General features: G+C 37.8%; 1 protein-coding gene across 3 annotated transcripts in view; it reads right to left on the bottom strand.

Moving 5' to 3' along the window:
• Positions 1–22,207, bottom strand: part of LOC134661332 (insulin-like growth factor 2 mRNA-binding protein 1) — a 98,928-nt gene extending 76,721 nt beyond the window's left edge. Inside the window, exons 1-3 of one of the 3 annotated variants that reach the window (XM_063517354.1) lie at positions 21,908–22,207; positions 21,392–21,449; positions 10,039–10,119 (exon numbers count right to left, since the gene is read on the bottom strand). In XM_063517354.1, the coding sequence (XP_063373424.1) occupies positions 10,039–10,119; positions 21,392–21,449; positions 21,908–22,112 (344 nt within the window). In that variant the 5' untranslated portion in view covers positions 22,113–22,207. Of the gene's footprint in view, positions 1–4,457; positions 4,696–10,038; positions 10,120–21,391; positions 21,450–21,907 lie in introns of those variants that run through there. The other 2 variants (XM_063517356.1, XM_063517359.1) reach the window with 2 other exon arrangements.
• Between the last annotated feature and the right edge of the window lie 221 nt (positions 22,208–22,428).

Below are 22,428 nucleotides of genomic sequence, written 5' to 3'. Positions count from 1 at the left end.
TCCGCATTTAAACTCGCTTGACCACTTTTGAATGGTAGATAAAGAAGGAGCAGACTCACGGTAAACACAATCCATTTCCTCTTTTATGGTTTTTTGATTTTTACCCTGTTTTGTCAAGAATTTTATCACGCATCGATGTTCTAATTTAGTTAACATTGTCAATTCGCACATGATGTTCATGTTTGTTCAGCAATTGCAGAAAAACAAAAGACTATCTCGGTTCGAATTATACTTTTTTTTAATGTCAATGAATAAACCTTAGCGGCCAGTAACGAAAGAAATTTTAGAAGAGGTCGTAAGATATCAATACCGAGAATATTTTGAACGCCCCTCGTATTTATATCTGCAAGCATATTCGTCATTCAGTAAAAAGCGGAAACGGAAGAAAATTTACACTACTCTACTTAATCTACAACTATCTAATCTTGTGAGTAGAAAAAGGCGGCAATTTGAAAAATGTAAGCGCAAAGGGATATCGTCCCATAGAAAATTTGACCAGCTATAAGTATATATAAACATACTTTGTTTAGATACTGCGAAAGGTTTGCCTAGATGGGGTCAGCATTAGGGACTTTTCTAGGTCTAACTCTAGATGCGTCTGACGTTTAGTAAGCTTTTTGATACAGCCGAATTTAATGGATTTAAAGGGTTTGTACTGCGCATTTCCCTCATTTTTAAAAATACCGGGATCCCGGTATTGCCTTTAAAAATACCGGTATTGAAAACTGCGTTTAAAACGACGGGATCCTGGGATCCCGGTATTGGAAGCCCTAGTCAGCATAGGTTTTAGATACCTGTCTTCAGTTTTGCTTGGATTTAGCTTATAAACGACTAAATATGCTCTGTCAAGCAATTTCCGTCAGTAAAAAAGAGCGGCAAACTAAAAAAATGTAGGCGCAAAGGGTTATCGTCCCATAGAAAATTTGAATTGCGCGCCTTTTTTTACTGACCACCTTGTTTAACCGGCTATAGACTAACGCATCCAGGCTTGGCTTGGATTTCCAGGCCATAAAATAATGAATTTCCAAAAAAAATATTTGACACAATTCTAGGGATTGACAGGTAAGACCTAGGCCGGCGCCATCAGTAAAAAACTTCGAGCGGACCGGCCAACCCCATTGGTCGCATTCATATAACCTTGACTGGCTGTACCGACTGTACGGTAGACACTCAACCTTGCAAAAGTTAGCAATGTTAGCATTAAGCGAGACGTAGACTCGCAAGAACTTGCATGCAATCTACGTTACACTGCCGACCACTAAGGTAAGCTTCATACAAGTTTGATCAAAGACGTCAATGTAATGAAAATTGCATGCAAGTTCTTGTAAGTGTAAACCTCGCTTTACAAACTAGAGCGGCAATCCAAAGAAGACTAGTTTAATTGACATGACAACTTGTATTACGTGCATAAAGGGATCGGAACCGGTTTTTTGCAAGAACTTCGAAATAACCATATTTTTCGAATTATTTTAAGCAAAATCGCATTTTGCTCACTGAGTGAGACAAAATGAGCAAAATGAGATTTTGCTCACTGTTTTTAAGTAGCAAAGTACCCTTGTTCGAGCTGCTGGGGTGAAAACTTAATTGTTGGTATATCTTAAGAAAACATGAGTGAATAGTGGTAAGTGATGAAGAAGGAATACATTTTTCGGGTTCTCTAATATGTTCTCACTGCTGAGGTGAAAAGTTTTGTGAACTACACGAGATCAAAGTTATTTACATCTCGTGCGCTTTTGAGTCCCTTACTACGCTCAAGATTCTAAATTAATTCACTCGCTACGCTCGTGAATCTAGTATAGAATCTTTCGCTTGCACGGGACTCAAAATAAGCACTCGAAGAAATATCAAACTGTGATCTCTTGTTGTACAAATAACTATTTTGTTCCCATACAAAAATTACCGGTATCCGATCCCCGGTGCATTAATATAAAAATGTTTACATGTTTGTGACGGCGAAATGCTGCAGGTCCTATGTAGGTAATTAAACAAATCATACCTTTACAGTGTACATCTACCTACCTATTTAATTAATATGTACTTATTATAGTTGAAGGTAGTTAACATGATGCTACAACATTTTTCTACCTATGTAGGTGCATATTAACCCATTCAGGGCCAGCGACTCAGCGTATGGGTCATGCTCAAACAGTTCCGCAGGGCCAGTGACTCACATGTGAGTCCTGAATAAATTCTGATTTAAACTTAAACGAAACGTAATTTGATGTAATAACGTAAGTAACATATAAGCTAACAATCATTTCTATAAGGCATATTAGGATAAAAATTATAAACACGTTTTTTTTAATGAAAACAGGGTCTCGAATATTCAAGTTTGGTTTACTATCAGTGCAATATAGTAAATATACTGAAATTCTAGATACATAATGCGATGCAAGCAAACAGAAAAATCTATATTGAAAAAATACAAAAAATATATATATTTCAGAAGTTATTGACAGGGCTCAAGGTATGGGTCACCGTGGCCTGGCGCTACTTGTAAAAACTGCTAATGTTTCCGTAGCAGGCTAAAATAAACTTTATTGGCTGGTTTTAAAGCTTATTTCATGTTGAAGCTGTTTGATATTGTACCATTTTACAACTGATTACTGTTTGGATGATGGTAAGCAACAATTTGTAGGAACCAAGCCGTAGTATAATAATATTTTGTTTTGTATGAGGGGTAAGGCAACGAGGATTTTTTCCCACTGTACTTTTATGTCATAATATTTGGTGATCGTTGTATTGTATCTTAGGCAATTACCTACTAACAATGATGTTAAAGTTATTTTTTTTTCGTTTCAATATAGAACAAGGCGGTTGAAACTGTCACCACTAACTAATATGTATTGTATAACAAATAGTTTGTGACAAATATTTACAAGTTTTTTCAAACATCGTGGTTTCTACGGCAGATTAGAAAGTAAGTACTATAATGCATTTTAAGTTCTCTATTGTTACTAATATAATGGCGTTTACCAAAACAAAGATAATGACCGACCAGGTGTAAGCTTATCGGACACACTTGGACAATAAACAAGGAATGCATCCGAACGGCGGCGGCGGTATTATCTTTCATGTGGTATTTGTCACAAGAGTTCAAGATGTGATTCATCCCATCCCCCCTATTAGAGATGTATTTTGGAGTAACATGGAAAATATTATTTAGTCACGATTTATTCGTTGGCGACTTTATACTCCTCCTGTGCTGTTTAGTGATTTCGTATTTTGTGACCATGGCTATGGATTACCGGAATTTGAACCCGCCTAACCTGACCGACTGTGCTATGAACTGGACCCCGAACCTGCTTCATCCGAATGACCTGGCTACGAATTCTGGAACCCTAACCTCACCTTTGTTGAATTTCATCTAAATCGGGAAACGGTTCTAATTTAACTTCCAAGATTTGCCCCAAAAAACAACAACGAAAAACACGGCAAGTTAAATAGAATCAGACTAAGCTAAGTTGGCAGCGATTTTGATAGCACAGGCTGAGTACCTAAGTGTAATTTAAATGTCATACTTATATGAAATTATGACGTTTAAATTAACACTTGCACAGGCTGGGCTATAAAATTTGCTACCAACTTAGCTTGGTCAGACATTAAACGCTTGTAGAAAGTAAAAATATTCACTCCTACAAACTGCAATAATTAGTTTCTTTTTTGATAGGCACAGAAAATCGGTGGTTAGTAAAAATGTTGCATAATGCTGTCCAACTGGCCGGCTTCATAAGCGGCGATTTATTTACCGTTCGCGCCAGGCTCGAGACCCATAAGCTGAGTCATGCGTTTTAGCTAAAAACGATTTGTATGGTGGCCTGGCGTATTGTGTACGCTCGGCGGTTCGTGGCCATGAATGGGTTAATTTAACTTATGACCAGAGCCCGGAATTTCCTATAAATTATAAGAAACAATAAAATATTATTATTTTAATTTCTATTTATAATTTCCTAAAAGTTGGTATCTAAAGGTTATCTCGAAGAGATCGCTCATTCGCGATAAGACTGCATGTTGTTTACTTCTACTCGTAATCATATTTTACATACTTATTGTATTCTATTCTGTATTTATCAATATACATATGTATAATCGGAAGTCGATAAACGAGAAGTCCCTATGACAGCTCAAAAATGCTACGAGAATTCCGGGCTCTGCTTATGACCAAGTAGAATCTACCAGAAAACCGGTAAACGAAACGGATCTTGAGACTAAGTTTCTATGCTAATTTAGGCACTGAGATATATTATATAACTTACACATAGCTTGTTAAGTGTGAAAATGAAATATACAACAAACCTACTACGTGCATACATAATGTGTTGATTGTGTTCAATTTGTAACGTGTAGGTATTATAATTTTATAAAGCTTTGCATCGATCTAATATTTAAATGATAATGATAATTCACAGGAAAATACAATCAAATGGCGCGAGAAATGTTAATTGAATGACACTCACCTATCATCGTACGTTGGGGAAGCTTCCCCGGAAGCACCTTGGGACAAGTCGCCGTCCATTTTTTAATATTGGTCAATCAGGTCAAAAGGGTTTATTGTATTGTAACAATACGAGAAAGCAGAGCACTCGCGGTAAAACCGGTGCGCATGAAGCGTGCACTACGCGGAACTAGGGAGTGCGGTGAGGAGCGGAGCGAGCGAAGTGCTGTGCGCTCTCCGCGGTACTCCGGCAAACTACAAAAATTGTACCCGACCGACCCGAGCGAACGAGCGCGGAGTGAACGAACTGCGGGGCGGCGGGGGGGGCGGGCGGGGGCGACGAGGCGCTGCCGCCAGGGTTGTCACATGCTGCCATTCTGACTGAATGACGGAGTCACTATATCATTACTTTGACATAACTCTAATACTAAAGCATGATATAAATCATAAATAAATAAATATTCATGGACATTTTTTTACACAAATTGAATAAGCCCCACGGTAAGCTCAAGAAGGCTTGTGTTGTGGGTACTCAGACAACGATAGATATAATATACAAATACTTAAATACATAGAAAACAACCATGACTCAGGAACAAATATCTATGCTCATCACACAAATAAATGCCCTTACTGGGATTCGAACCCAGGACCGCGGCTTCACAGGCAGGGTCACTACCCACTAGGCCAGACCGGTCGTCAAATATTTAAAGTAACTTCGTTACTTGCCCTCATTCCTTCATACCAATCCCTACACTATCGCTAAAATGACATTTTTCAAAGTAATGTCATTATTCATGATAGTGTCGGACCCATATATGGCCATGCCGACATAAAGGTTGGACCTCGAAAAGTCGCAATGACTGAAATTCATTGACTACCTTTCGATCTGATACATATCGTCTCGTGGCGCGGCTCGCGGCTCGTCTCGTGGCTCGCGCGAGAGTCTAAACGGCTATAAGATTGTTCCTAAGTGCAAACGTCTAACTGGCGACCCTAGCTGAGTTGACGTATCGGTGTGAGGGGCCCGGGGTGGCAGGGCGCCTTGACATGACGGCGTTACTACGGCAACGGCGCTGCTGACGGAGACGCCCACGCGCCGGCTTCGAGCAACCGTGAGCCACGTGGCTAGGGCAAGAAACTTACATACTCGTACTCATGGACACCTACACACCAACAACAATTGATATGCGCAAAACTGACCCTAAATGACAACACGAATATACCTATGATATTTTGTCACTTTTTTGGGGTAGTTAGCTTGATACCTTAGTTTCAGGGGAAATTTCAAGAGATTTGCTCTGCATGAAGAGGCAAATCACATTTCATGGATGAAAAATCGCAATAGCTTGTTTTTCATTCAATCGTCACCGTCAGTAGTGCAGAGATGTGACTTATTTGAAATAATTGTATTTAAAATGCAAATACAAAATGCAAAATACCTATTTTGTATTTTGTATTTAAATACCTTTTGAAGAAAACTATTTTGTATTTTATTTGAAATAGTTTTTGGGACCTATTTTCTATTTTCAAAATACAAAATACTTTATAGTAGGTAATGTAGGTAAGAGTTACAATCTCTTCTGATGTTACAATCCTGGCAACTCTCTCATTCTTTTAACATGGAACTGTTGAATCTGTTTAGTAACGTCGCACATGACCACAAGCGTAGCGAGTGGTTAAAAAAGTGGAAAGTGTTGCGAGGGTTTCAAGGTACAAGAGGAGAACAAACTTTTCTGCCCTGATGAAACACAAACGAGACGTTTTCATCACACTAATGAGAGGCATTATACTAGCTGTAAAACATTACAAATCTAACTTAATGCTTTTAAAAATTGTCCGTTACAAACCATCATCCATCCATCCTTCCGGTTAATATGAGCAAACAACTAGAAATTTGCACTTTAGATAGAGGATGATTAACACACTGTTTTCAAAGAATAAAGAGTCTTTTCAATTCGGATATTCTGAGTAATACTTTTTAATTCAGACTAGGTATTCACTATTCAGAGTACCTTTTATCGCAAAGTATTTGTATTTTTAAAAAGTATTTTGAAAATACCTATTTCGTATTTTGTATTTTAAATACAAATTCAAAAACTATTTGGTATTTTGCATTTGAAATTGTATACCAAGGAAGTATTTGTATTTTGTATTTAAATACTTTTCATAAAGTATTTTTCACATCTCTGCAGTAGTGTCAGTAGCTAGAAATAGTATAAATTGTACAAAATATCCACTCGCTCTAATATGTAATTTCTTTAAATTAGTTAAATTAAAACTGGCAAATTTTGAAAATTACAACGTCAGTAAATATAGGTACAGTCGCCATCAGATATATCGGACCGGCCAGGGTGTTCACAATATCTGAACTTTCTGAACACGCACTCTAACGCCTTGACAATAGAGGCGTGTTCAGATATTTGTGAGCGCCTTGACCGCTCCGATATATCTGATGGCGACTGTACAGGTACCCAGGTTTTTGAAGTCGGTTTCCTTTACTTTTTTTAAAAGATTTTTTGTTGCATTTCTAGATTTTCTTACGAGTGATGCATCATTCTGCAAGACTCGTTCCTGTCTGGCCAAACTGTCATATGTAATGATTCTAGCGAAAAAGTGACCTAAATCTTTTTTTGTAGAAAATATTATGTAAATTACTTATGTAGTAGAACATTTCTTGCTACGGGCCACCGTTTAAGAGTTATTTACGAAAAACTATAAAAAGGGACCTTAAACTTAAAAGGGATAAGATTAAGTACTTAAGGTTTGCAGAAAGTTTTTTGGTACCGCACAGGGAAATGACTTTATAAAATTTTACAATGTGTACATACCTAGGTATTTATTTACTTTGTACAAGTAAAATGTTGAGTAGTTATTTGATTAATATAATATTATGAGGTTAAGGACGACGGGCAAGGACATTCAATATTTTGTCGAGTATGAGAGCGAGTCGAGGACTCAGCAGAACCAGCGTACTTATATGCATTTTTCGGCTCCGACGCCACGTTTCTCGACGACACGTTACTCTGGTCACTGGTGTTACAATTCGGTATTCGACGAAGGTAAGCGGCAACCAATGAGAATACCCGATCAGGGCGGGCCGGCCGGGCCGGCTGAATGGGGCGCCGCGCCTGCGCCCGGTCTATCGATCGCGCGGCCACGTGGGCGCGCCCGTGCCCCGACCCGAGCGCCGGGCGCCGGGCCGGGCGCGCCGGCCGCCGCGTGCCCACGTGGCCCGGGCTTGCCGCGCCGGCAACATCTCCCGACTCACCCCAAGCGTTCCTAACCTCTGACAGCCTTGCCCGGCCCAACTCCACGCCTATGCTTTATTATTATGTAGGTAGTAGGTACCTACTTACTCCCATATAACGTTACTTAAATGTACCTGTTGTAAACAATTGTTTTCTTATTAGGCCGCCTTTACACCTGTAAGTTTTACTTACGTAAGTAGGGACACAGCTATACCACAGAATGAGAGATGAATATCGTTATCTCATTCTAACAAATAGCTTTGTCCCTACTTACGTAAGTAAAACTTACAGGTGTAAAGGCGGCCTTAGTACATTGTGCAACGAGGGTGGTAAGTAAAATTTCGCAAACGAGGTCCATAATTAGATTCACAACAGCCGCAGACTGGAGTGAATAAAGACTCGAGTTTGCATTATTTTTACCCCCGGACTTACACACAAAGTTTTTCATTATCACACTTGCAAAGAAAAAACTAAATTTTAAGCTAAATAATTCCTAAAAATCCTAAATACCTACGGTGACATTTCAGATATTCGTCCGCCTGCGCCATAATTATTGTCATTTCATTGTTTGACTGGTTAGGCATCGAAGACTTGGATCCGCGTCAGAGGCATTCAGCCACGATTGAAAATTGTGTAAAAATATCGTTTTAAATATTTTTTGTATTAAATTAATCGAATTAAATATTTTTCAAGTGAAAACTTCTTTAGCGGCGCTGGGCACATTTTGAGGTGGGGAAAAAATGATCAACTCGAGACAGCGTAAGGCGATCACGTGACCGTAAGGCTATCACGTGACCGTAAGGTTTAGATGGCATTTAAATCAATAAAGAAAAACTCAATGACACATACGAGGATCTCACAGTTACATTCTGACTTTATATCACTCAAATATAATTTAATAAAGCTACATCTTGATGGAATCTCTAATAAAAGTGAACTCTAGTCCTGGTGAATAAAACTCAAAATATTATGACCAAATATATTTAGATGCGAGGTCTGCAAGGTAACTTTACAATTTCTATTCGAATTTTAAACAATTAACGCTACAAATTTAAGCTCACTCAATGGGTCAATTATAGTGTGTCAAATATTTACTGACAAGATTTGGTTGACCCAGTATATATGTCGTAGTCAGATCGTATAATCCGCCGTATTACATTACGGCTAGCCGTTTTGAAATGCGGCGGTTCGACGATTAGCCAATTATACGATCCGACTGCGACATTATACATATTGCTGCAGACATTTTGGACTAGTCATTGAGTTTTCACTTCAGTCGGCACTCCCGGAGTGCAACCCGTTGTTTTTTTAAACATAAAACAATTCAATTATAAATTACCTATAAACGACAGTATTTTGAAAGTATAACTCATTTTATACCTTGACTTAACAAGTATTTTACTTAGAACTTATACTGCGTTTATATTATGAGTTAGTGATAAAATTAAAAAAGCTTTAATAACTCCTGTGGGAGTAAAAGATATGCGAATATGAACGAAATAAGAAATAGGTACCTAAACGAAATAGGTACGAATGCGACGAGCTATGATGATACCTGCATGTGCATGATACCTTCTGTCTTTGAGAAATGAACTTAGGAACTTAATTCAAGCTCAATAAGGCATACACCATTGAAATAAACAGAGTACAAAAACACGGTGTATGACTTTTAATTGCCACGGGCCTTTTAATTGTATTTCTTTTTATGAATCGACTTATTTTACTTTTTTAAATCGGATCAATAAAACACCCATGCTCTCTATCGATGACGTGTAAAACAAAGTACAAATACATAGTCAAATCCCTCGGAATCGAAACGAAAACTAAAAATTGAAAGCATATGGGTAGCAATAGCAATACAAAAACCATAGTGCATCTTGAAAGGCAATGTTTTGTGCAGAAGGGCGATCACGAGTCAGATAAGGGCGTCAATTCGCTGCAACCCTTACTGGCGTACCGCCGCGCGACTCACAATCAAAGCGCACCGGCGCCGCTTCCACGCCTTCCATCTACCGGTAGATTAAAGAAAAACAATCCCCTAGCACTGACGCGCAGAACGCTGAGAGTTCTTACTTACATTATAAGTACCTAATCTCTGTCGACTGCCTAAGTGCCAGCAGTGGCGCCAGCTAATGGATCTAGAGTCTAAACGGATTGCGACATTTTCATTGTAACACTTTTCGACAAACTAGGATAATTATCCAAGGTTAGGCAAATTCTTACCTGTAAACAGAGACCTGTAGAATGTAGGTAACCGTACCGTACTTAGGTGGGTACCGGCAGAATAATACTAGGTACATATTATTTGGTAACGTTCACGTCTTACTTAATATAATAACATTGAGGACTTACCTCCAACCTCCTGGTTGACATTCACTCATGCTATCTTTTAATTGAGTAGCGCTTGAGCTCTGCAGGTTCAGGACGTTCACGCTGAAACAACAATAAAAATTGCCGTGATCCGTGTTAGGTGTTGTATGTAGGTTAGTATATAAAGTATGTAGATATAGACCAAGATAAGTCTGCAACGATTTTGATAGCATACGACTGGGTCATTATTTGATTTGGTGTAAATCGCATGTCGCCGGCGTTTTTCGGCACAAAACGAAGTTGGATCTTTACCGTGTCTTATACTTATAAGAGTTATAAGTAGTAAATAAAAAAATATTTATACATGCCGTGTATATGCCATATTAAAATGTCACTACCAACGCGTGTCGCCTGATCAGATTTCATCAAAACATGAGCTAAAAGTCAACTTAAATGTCAATTTATGGCTAGTATTTACTAAGTGCCTAAAACTATATTACGAGGGGCGTTCAAAATATTCTCGGTATTGATATCTTACAACCTCTTCTAAAATTTCTTTCGTTACTGGCCGCTAAGGTTTATTCATTGACATTAAAAAAAAGTATAATTCGAACCGAGATGTTCTTTTGTTTTTCTGCAATTGCTGAACAAACATGAACATCATGTGGGAATTGACAATGTTAACTAAATTAGAACATCGATGCGTGATAAAATTCTTGACAAAACAGGGTAAAAATCAAAAAACCATAAAAGAGGAAATGGATTGTGTTTACCGTGAGTCTGCTCCTTCTTTATCTACCATTCAAAAGTGGTCAAGCGAGTTTAAACGTGGAAGGGAGAGTGTTGAAGACGACCCTAGACCTGGCCGGCCTGTAGTAGCTACTTCACAAGAAAATATTGATAAAGTGGAAAAACTTATATTGGAAGATGGTCGAGTGAAGGTAAAATCTATAGCACAAGTAACCAATCTCTCTATTGGTACCGTACATGATATTATCCATGACCATCTTAATATGTCAAAAGTAAGTGCAAGATGGGTTCCGCGAATGCTGACTCGGCTTCAAAAAGACATGCGTGTAGCTTGTTGTTCCGATTTTATTGACCTGTGCGGTGAAAATCCTGATGAGGTGCTGCAAAGAATAGTTACTGGAGATGAAACCTGGGTTCATCATTATGACCCAGAGAGTAAACAAGAGTCCATGCAGTGGCACATTAAGGGTTCAGCTCATCCCAAGAAGTTCAAGGTCATCCCTTCAGCTGGCAAGGTCATGGCCACGATATTTTGGGATTGTGAAGGAGTATTACTGATCGATTATAAAGAAAAAGGTGTAAATATCACAGGACAGTACTACGCTAACATTCTACGTCAATTAAAGGATGCAATCAAAGAAAAGAGGCGAGGAAAGTTAACCAAAGGTGTTATGCTTCTGCATGACAACGCCCCCGTCCATACTGCTCATATTGCCAAGGCAGCTATTGTTGAATGTGGGTTTGAAACTGTTACTCACCCACCGTATAGTCCGGACTTAGCCCCCAGCGACTTCTTTTTGTTCCCCAATCTTAAAAAGGATCTGCGTGGAAATAAATTTTCCGATGATGAAGCATTGAAGGCGGCAGTGGAGGAGCATTTTTACACCAAAGATAAAAAATATTTTTATGCAGGATTAAAAAAATAATTGATCGATCTTTTAAGTGTATGAACATAGGGGGGGAGTATATTGAAAAATAAAAATATCAAACTTTTCGTACTTGTTTGTTTTCATTCTCATACCGAGAATATTTTGAACACCCCTCGTAGTTAGTACATTCATTATTGATTGCACAAATTAAATTGTGTCGTCCAGAACTAAATGGCAACATCGAACATTAGCTGCCCTCGCGGTACCGTCATTCCGTGGATGCTACTTGCACATCATATAGCTGTCCAATAGAAAGCAGTGTTGAGATCCTGCCGCTGCCCCCGCGCGCCCTTCGTCGCCTAGTAATCGACAGTGGGAACACACTTCAACATTTGTGCCCGCATATATTTTATTTTCAAATAATAAGTCGATTACCGTGGAGCCGTTCATAAAAATTGTCAGGTTCTGTGTGTCTTATTTCTCGGTAAGTGGAAATTATTTTAATACTAGACGGGCCCGCAGCTCCGCTCGCGTAAATGAAGTAAAGAGTTTGTCTTATGTTTAGTTAGATACCGATATTATGATGTATTGAACCCTGCCAGGGTTTATAACTGTGATAGGGACTTCTTATTTATAACCGTTATTTGGATAACTTTATTCGCAAATTTCTCAAAAAATGATGTGATTTGATAAAAGGCAAGATTGTATTTTTTCATCTACGTAGGTATTTATTTAAAACTTGTTTCAACATAAAATTATTATTTATTTTTATAAGCCCAATTGCAAAAACCACCGCCCATAAATCGTATTTTCATACAAACGTAAGTAGTCCCCATTTCCTTGTCTGGATATTGACATTACTTACGACGGCTACGGTGACGCAAGACGCAACGACCCAAAGTGAGTCCTGGCCTCCGACACCAGATCACGCCATGTTTCCCGGTCTTGCGATAGCTCTCGCCAGTCGCCATGGCCGAGGTTGAGCAGATCTTGAGCAACTACGTCGTTCCAGCGATACCTGTAGGACGTCCAATCGGGCGTCTCCCATTTCGTTGTCCCAAGTACGCTCTCTTCACGGCACGATCCTCTCCCATTCTCTCGTATCCGAGCCACTGAGCGCTTAGCCGCTTTGGTCTCTCCAATGCCCAAATACATCACCAATATAACGGAACACATCCTTATTTCTATGCAACAAAGTTATATTACGATATATTTGGCTACTTTAGCCTTCACTATACCTATATTTGATGCTGACTGTACATTTGCTTCATGAATTTGTAGTCTCCATTAGATATATACCGGAGCCACCAAGGTCGCTCAAAAATATCTGAACATGCACTTTAACTACATTATAATTTACATTGTTCAGATATTTGTGAATACCTCGGCCGCTCCGATATATCTGATGGTGACTGTTCAGTTTGAAGAAAAAATCCTACCTGGTCTAGTCGTATCGTATTACGCGAGAAAACAGTTTCCGAATTGGTTATATCTGTAAAGTCATTAAAGTATAATTATCATACACATTATTACGGGCACCATCCCTTGAACTAATGGGCTTCATATTAAATAACTTAATTGCTATCAACTTTGTATTTTTGGCCCATCTCGGCAGCCCGTTCCCCGGACGAATGGCAATGTTTGCCGAAGCCGTGAATAGTCAATCTGAATAATATAACTCAAAAAGAAATGTATAACAATTAAATACAAATTATTAACACGATAATCATACGATAATACTAATTTGATTGATATTATTGATAAGTCATATATGGCATAAGTCACTCGTATGGGCATAGACTAAGGTTGAGGTTGACATCACTTTTTATTTTACTTCGTGTAATAAAACGCCGCAATAACTGTATACCAACATGACAAACAAAATCATTTGGTATGTCTGTAGCACCACATCAAATAATGTTGTCTGTAGCACCACCGAAACGAAACCAACCGAGAGTTGCCGAAAATGGCCGATCATCGTAAAATGAAGATTGTTATGAAAATTTCTTTTGCTTATTGTAAATTAAATACGCATCGAAAGCGATAGTTTTTATGCTCTAGTTCTATTCTCATATTTAGATAATAGATTTAAACAGTTTTTTCTTATCATACGTGCGTGGTATTCGAGAAACGTGTCAAAAACTTTTTTAGAAATTTGTAAGGCGCCATCTCGCTTCTTCCCTCGTTTTTTATCCCGTTCTGGTTTTTCAATTTTATATATATAGATGAATCCTATTGGATACGATGGCTTATTTGAACTGTTATGACGTAATTGGAAGAATGTTCTAGAACATTAACTATGTTTAGGGTTATGAGACAAAATGTTAGCTTTTGTCATCACCGTGGTAGTCATTACCATGGAATACCGTGGATATTTCGACCACGGTAATGACTATTTCTCCACGGTAATGACATGGAACGATTTTTTAATATTTATCTTCTCTTTTAAGAGAATCTGCCGAAGGAGAGTTATTTTTATTTGCTTGTATTTTATTCATATACTATAATATTTTACTTAAAGTGAAAAAATATGTATTATTATTTATAAGGTAAAAATAATAATTTGTCATTACCATGTACAAACGTCATACTAATCACATAAAATGTCATCACCATGGCACTTTAAAATTTCGAGGTCCATATCTTCGGAGACAAGTTTCACAGAAAGGGACCAAAACGTTTTTCAAAATACTTGCATCCTAAACATTTGATTATGGCCAAACAAATACCTAAATTAAAGATTTTTCAAATTTTTACCGTGGACATGCCAATTTACACCAAATCAAATAATGACCCTGCACTTGCACTAGCAAGTGTTAAGTACCTATTTATTTTATACATCGTAATTTGATAAATTTGTAAAAAAATCAGAAAAAGTAAAAAAAAAATACACGTAAAGTGGGGGATGAACTTCTTTTTTTTCGGTTCAACCCTTATGATGGATAGGTTTTGGACAAAAAAAATAGGGTTTTTAAAACACATTTTTCATATAGTATCTTACTAAAAGCCCCAGCTACTGTGATGACGGACAGAAAACTACGGAATTCTACATTAAGCATAGCCTGATATGTTCGCCGGTTTTTATTCAAAATGGGATAGGCATACCGGAAAAAAAATCCTGGTAAGTATATCTTGTTTAATAACCTGTTTACCTAGCTAGGAAGAATATTTTTCTCCTTAAAGAAAGCAGGGAAGCAGAAAGCCAGTAGTACGCGGTGTCCTACGTAGGCGAAGACACGAACGCGTAGCGGCGCGGTGCGAGCGGACGAAATAACTCGCTGGGCGTAGATATATAGGTACCTATGGAAGTGTCCTACGTCCTACGTGGGCAGGGGCGTATTTACCCTAGGGCCAAGGGGGCCATGGCCCGGGGCGGCAGACCTCGGGGGGGCGGCGAAGCCGCCCCCTCGCGGCTTTTTCTGGGCGCCTTTTATAATCAAACTTAGCTATATTTTTTATTATATTTTATATTAATTGACATTTAAATTAATAAACAAACGAACGCTTCAAACCCCACCAATTGCTTAAAATATCTACCAACAAGTACCTAAATTAAGCAACATTTTCGTTCAAGAAGTATTAGTATGGTATTAGTATGGTAGAAATTCTTAAAAGTAAAATAATTAATTTTGCGTGATGATCTGTGTATTTTTTGAGTTCATTATTTTAATTTTTTTATTATTATTTTATTTGATACACTAGCAGCTCTTGGAGCTGATGCGTGTATATCGAAGCACTTGTATTTTATTTTATTTTGCACTTTTTAAAGTTCTAAAATGTGTATCCAGTCTATTTTTGAAAGTGTTGACCGATGGTGCACTAACAACAGTTTCTGGTAGAGAGTTCCACACATTTACCACACGATTCGGTAAGAAGTGTTTTCTAGGATTACTAGCACACGGAGGTTTGACAAGTTTTTTGGAGTGTCCTCTTAACCTTACATTCTGGCTTGATGTGTATAGGTCTATAATATTAGGAACATTGTAGTGTCCAGACAAGATTTTGTATGTCTCGATAAGATCGCCTCGCTTCCTTCGGTCCTCCAATGTTGTAAGACCTAATTCCTGAAGCGGTTCTTCGTATGGCTTGTCTTTCAATGAATTAACCATTTTGGTTGCTCTTCGCTGAACTTTCTCCAGCAATGTGATGTCCTTTTTAAAGTAGGGGGACCATATCTGAAAAGCATACTCAAGTAAAGGACGAAGGTATGACATATATATTCTAACTAGCTTTTGCCCGCAGCTTCGCACGCGCAGGAGAGTTTTTTTAATTGGACCCCCATTTCACCCCTTTAGGGGATGAATTTTGAAAAATCCTTTCCTAGTGGACCCTTAGACCTTATAAGGAACCTACTTGCCAAATTTGGACTTTCTAGTCCCAGCGGTTTGGGATGTGTGTTGATTTAAGTCAGTCAGGTCTTTCACGTTTATATATGTAGATAAATAGGTCCTTAGTAATTACATGGAATGCTTTCCGAATCATAAATATACAGCATAGAATTTGCTCTCTTGGTGATTTTGGTTATATGCGTGTCCCATTTCAAATTATGTGAAATAGTGATACCCAGGTCTTTTTGACTAGCTACAGCTTGGAGCGGAACAGAGAATTGTACAATACCTAAAATATAGTATTTTATTAGTTTTTATCAAATCTTAAACTTTATTTTTATTAATTAGTTATTAAGAATTCATACTCGTACGTGGTTTGAAACGATGCGGTCTGAAGTTTTTCGGGGGTCTATTATAAACCGTGAATATACCGTTGAATGTGGTTTTAACATTTTTTTGTCTGTTTCTTTTTGCTAACAGTGTGAAAGGGACAGAGATAATAGAACCCAAGTATTTCGAACTTGTATTTAACCCCGCATGTTGAAATGACATTTGACTATAAAGTCACTTGAACGTCATTTTGTCTCACTCAGTGAGCAAAATCGCATTTTGCTCACTGTTTTTAAGAAGCTAAGTACCCTTGTTCGAGCTGCTGAGGTGAAAATACTTTTTTCTACTCCCGTACTTTTATTTGTCATTTAAAGGGTCGTGCACACACCTAACACACCTTTAAAACCCTACCTTATAGTTGTCAAGACATGTCTTTAGTCTATTCCCCAAAAAATAATTTGTGCATGTACACGCAGTATCTTTTTGGCGATTTTACGATACTTCGTGTAATGACCACTTAAAAAATATTGAATGAAATACAGTGTTGCCAACCTTATTTTAAATGTCACCTCTGACAAATAAGTGAACCACAGACATGTTTTTTTTAATTTCATTCATTCATTCATTCTTTTCCCGCCCGTACCCTCCATTTTTGCTACTTCTTGAATTAAAAATATTTGTTAAATTTACAATTTTATTTCAAAGTGCTTGGTCGTAGAAAAAGTATTGTATGCAACGTTGTTTAACTGAGTCAAAAAATACTCGTGGCGCCTTTATTAACAATTTTCGGCTTCGCCTCAAATTGTTACTCACGCCATTCGCCTTTTTTGACCTCTCTTAAACAACGGTTGCATAAAATACTATATCGTCACTGATGAAGGGGGGGCGGCAAATCAAAATGGCCCGGGGCGCCAAATTTGTAAATACGCCTCTGTACGTGGGTCATTGTTAGCGTGAGCGTTTTCACATTGTCTGATCCGATATAGGATGTAGGATCCTACATCCGCGTAGTCAGGCCGCGGGGGCGCAGGCCTATAGAGGTCAAGCAAATCTTGTCAGTAAATAAAAAAAGGCGCGAAATAGGGATGATGACATTGATGACACATGTTGAATTTTATAACAAAATCTAGTAAAATACATAGCAAAGGAGCAATTTATCACAATAATGTGGATATTAAAATAAAATATTGAAAAATTACAAAATTACAGGACCTGAAAGTTTCAAAATTTAAGTTTTTTTAACTTCCATAAACGATAAAAGTAAGGGTACCATTCGATTCCTTACATTTCATCCAAAAAAAATTTGTATTGCAACTATATACATAAGCGCAATATTTCACCGACAAAAACGCAATTTTCTTGTTTTGTCCATACTACAAGATGGGCGATGACGTCACGGCCTCTGAAAAACAAACCCGATCGATTGATACCATACAATAGTTATTTGTACAACAAGAGATCAAAGTTTGATATTTCTTCGAGTGCTTATTTTGAGTCCCGTGCAAGCGAAAGATTCTATACTAGATTCACGAGCGTAGCGAGTGAATCTAATTTAGAATCTTGAGCGTAGTAAGGGACTCAAAAGCGCACGAGATGTAAATAACTTTGATCTCGTGTAGTTCACAAAACTTTTCACCTCAGCAGTGAGAACATATTAAAGAACCCGAAAAATGTATTCCTTCTTCAGCACTTACCTCTATTCACTCATGTTTACCAACAATTAAGTTTTCACCTCAGCAGCTCGAACCCTACTTTGCTACTTAAAAACAGTGAGCAAAATCGCATTTTGCTCACTGAGTGAGCAAAATCGCATTTTGCTCATTTTGTCTCACTCATTGAACAAAATGCGATTTTGCTCACTGTTTTTAAGTAGCAAAGTACCCTTGTTCGAGCTGCTGAGGTGAAAAAAATTAGTCATTATTGGGCGTTTTTTTTTGTTCTCCCAAACACTTTTTTTTCAAATTTGGGATTTTTTATATTATTTCTACTCAGAATCACGAGCTCTTTCTATCCTAATAGGAGAAAAAAAGTGTCCCAAAATGTCCATACATTTTTCGATCTTTCCATTACGCGACCGCCATACAAAGTCTATGAAAAATGGTGACGGAATGGAAATAAAAACCTTAGGACGCTTTTTTTCTCCTATTAGGATAGAAAGAGCTCGTGATTCTGAGTAGAAATAACATGAAAAATCCCAAATTTGAAAAAAGTGTTTGGGACAAAAAAAAAAAACCGCCCTATTAAAATTTTCTATGGGACGTTCGATATCCCTTCGCGCCTACATTTTTCAAATTTGCCGCCTCTTTCTACTGACAAGATCTGCTTGACCAATTATACATACAAATATTATCGGTCCGACAGCTGACGGGAGGCTCCAACATTGCTGAAATTATCGGAAGCGCCTTTCCGATATCGCAGACTACTCGAAAACTCGAGCGCGAAACGACGTGGCTAGAGGAGTGGCGCATGTAGTTTGTAGAGTTACTTACCACATACTTATAGGTCGACTCACATTTGTCTTGATAAGTAATTTGTCGTGTACCAAACTGTCAAAAAAAGCACCCCTCTATATAACGAGGCCAGTATTTTGTGCCCCGTATTAGTTAAGTAGGTAGGTATGGAGATTACCTAGTGTTGGTTAGGACTCGAGTCCTTTGAGTCCTCTGCTTCAAGACTCGACTCAGTTTTTCAGACTCTTATAATTAAGCCTGAATACGAGTTCGGAGACGCGAGTATCTGGTAGAAACTTGAGTCCTTTTCAGAGAACTCTTGAGTTTTTTTACAAACAATGTCGAAATGTGTCTTTATGTAAAATTTGTGGATTAGGTAGGTACGTACACAAATCATACAATTACGACTCATTTCTTTACTGTTATTTAGGCAAAATCCAAAAAAATGTTAACGGAGTCTTTATTCGGAGGCTCGAGTCCTATCAATGAGTTGCTCTTAAAAAAGACTCGACAAAGGACTCGGGACTTCAACGACTCCGAAGTTTTTTAAGCACCGAGTCTCGTAAAAATGAGCTGAGTTCTTTCAATTCAGACTCAAAGGACTCGAGTTCCAACACTAAGATTACCGGTCATTTTAACCGCAGTAAGAAAGCAACCCAAGTTATAATATATCAACGGTTTATTTCTTCTGCGCCGCGCCGCGCCGCTTCCAGGTTAACGAGAAATATAGGGAGTTTGCCTTGTTATGGGCAACACACACATTACTTACACATTCGTTTATAGGCAAATTTTCGACCGAGTGTTAGTGAAGGTCTCTGTTTCAGCTTGCGTAAAAATGCATTCGTATTGTCCGGATGTTGTCTATTATTGTCGCAATTGTCAATTAACCGATTCTCATGGAATTTAGGTTATCAACTTATCAATATCATCGAGTTAAAAAAATGTCTTTTTTTTTATTAGTTTTTTTTTTCAAATTTAAGTTTAATGCTATTCTCGCGAGGTGTACCTAATATAGCTCACAGCCACGTAAGCCACTAGTTTATTTATTGAAACTTTATTGCCTGATATAAAATTGCACTAATGGTGGACCAAATTAACCATTGGGTCAAATAGATACCCGAAGACTATAATTATTTAAACATCACACGGGCTCACGTTGTTTCTTTTAATGAAAACGTGCCCATAAAAGCCAAGTTAGGAAAAGTCCAGAAGCTTCTCGACTACGAAACCATTGTTTCTGAAATCACAATGGATTGTTAACCATTATTATCAGTAAACACAAAGCGGGCTTCCCGGAAAATTCAAAGTAGAAGTATTACAACAGTAGAAGCAGCTCCTGCGACTTTTCTCGGCTTGGCCGAATCGACGGAAAAGAAACAAAACCGGCCAAGAGCATGTCGGACCACGCATAATAGAGGGTTCCGTATCTTCATACGATACAAAGCCATTCAAGCAAAAGGGCGTATCTTCGCAGCACTAACCTTTTTAAAAAGAAGTGAATTGTCTCGTAAAAATTTCATTAATGTTTCATTTTCGTGGAGAGTATTTATTAATCTTTAATTTGTAATTTTTTTCATATTTTTTGTACCGGTTTAAAAGCACAAACATTATTTTGGACTTTACTCATCCTCATACCCATCATTCAGTAATTTTAACATATTTTGCCATGCAATTATTTTATGGTAACCACCTAATGTCAGTTATTATTTTTTCTACTCCAGCACTTAAATGTGTCAATTAAATGACTGACAGTGATATCTAAAGCAATGTCATTTGAATGCTTTGTCTATAGGCTCATAAGATGACTGCTAGCAGTCATCTTATGAGTATAATACAACTGCTTTATTTTTTTTAAAGATACAAGTTCCGATCATCTTGATTGAAAGAGGTATGTTTTCATTTACAATAATGTCTTTTTTTTTTTAAATAATAACTCTTTTTTTTTATTTAATAACTCAATTTTTTTTAAATAATAAGTCTTTTTTTTTAATAATAACTCTTTTTTTTAATAATAACTTTTTTTTTTTTTTTTTTGCTGCAGCTGTCATAGAAAAAGTAATGTATGCAACAGCTCATAATTGGTTCTTAAAATTCTCGGGTCTTTTTTTACAAAACTCGACTACGTCTCGTTTTGTAACTTCGACCCTTGAATTTTAAGAACCCTTATTATATCACTGTTGCATAAACTACTATAAAAAGCTCGTCTTATAGAAATTGTCTAAGTTGAAATAAAGCAGGTTAAGTAGGTACCTACATCACAGGTACGCCTATCGAAAATAGAAAACATGTATGAAGTGCCGTATGTGGGAAATATCTCTTAGCAGGCTAATAAGAGGCTTTATCAGGGTAAAGGGTCAAACAATAACTTCACCCCATTGTACAAAAAATCATTTAAGTACTGTAATTTTAAATAGGTAAAGGTGAATTAGCGGGTTACAAATTACACCTTTATTGTGAATTTCACCAGAATATAGTTTTCGAGTAAAGTAGCTGTTACATACGTACGCAAGTACGCACCTACAGACAGACGGACTTGACGAAACTATAAAGGTTCTGTTTTTGCCGTTTTTCTCCGGAACCCTAAAATCGACCCAAGATACTTTTTGCCACGAACTAACCTGGTGTTTAGTTTCGAACAGTTAAAAATAGGAAATTTTTCTACTTTTACCTCTTTTTGTTGGCTACTGAAGGTTCGACGATCAAAGGCAGGCCGCAGTAAGAATAACCTGAAATAAATGTTCTTTAGTTTAATACTTTCCTAATGTTTCACTAAAATTAGTAAAATTAGTTTATTTAAGTAATTTTGTTGTTAGAGATTTTGTCGTTGGCTCCGCATTTACGCACTAGTCGCTCTACCAAGAACCCCGCATAAAAATAATACCTATGTATTGTAAACTGAAATTTCAATGTCGCCCCGGCGTTTCAAATCCACCCCGTTTTACGTTAATATATAAAGTTAACTAGGGGCTCATGTCAACGGCGCGCGAACTTTTTTAGTTACATTGCGGACCATACGGGTTACATCAACTCAGCCGACCGATCAAATAACGCAACGTAATGACACTCGCATGTTCTCGCACCGTCTAAATGAGCCCTAAGTCTAACAATATGTTCTGGCAGAGTAGGCTAATAGAGTAGTAGGGCTAGGTAGTTATTATAGGTAGGTAGGTAACAGATAGTTTACCATGAAGTTTATCGATGGCGCGGTCCGCGGCAGATTGGTCAGGAAAATCAACGAATGCGTAGCCACCTCTCTTGACAGAGATTTCAGCAACAGTCAGATTATGTTCGGCGAAGAGCTGCCTGACAGCCGCATCGTCTGCCTCCACAGGTAAGTTACCTATGTACAATTTGTTCATCGCCGAAACGTTCTTCAGCTGGTCACTCATCAGAAAATTTAATTAGAACCTTGGAAACTAAACACGGTTTTCCGTCAGAGCGATTGACGAACCGAGCGACACAGTCGAATTTCTTTTGTCTCTCTGGTCCAGCTGTCTTTGTCGTGTACCTAAATTTCGAACGTTGTTTTGAAGTATGTCTAGTTGGCCATGATGACCTTATTCTCGAAATCAAGGAGGTGTTATCTATCTATATATATAAATGCAAGTGTCCTGACTGACTGACTGACTGACTGATTCATCAACGCAGAGCCGAAACTACAAAAGCTAGAAAGTTGAAATTTGCACACTAGGTTGCATTTATAAA

Source organism: Cydia amplana, chromosome Z (assembly GCF_948474715.1).
Source record: "Cydia amplana chromosome Z, ilCydAmpl1.1, whole genome shotgun sequence".
NCBI lineage: Eukaryota > Metazoa > Arthropoda > Insecta > Lepidoptera > Tortricidae > Cydia > Cydia amplana.
Note: the sequence above shows the minus strand (reverse complement) of the source record. Positions and strands in the feature narration are given on the sequence as shown.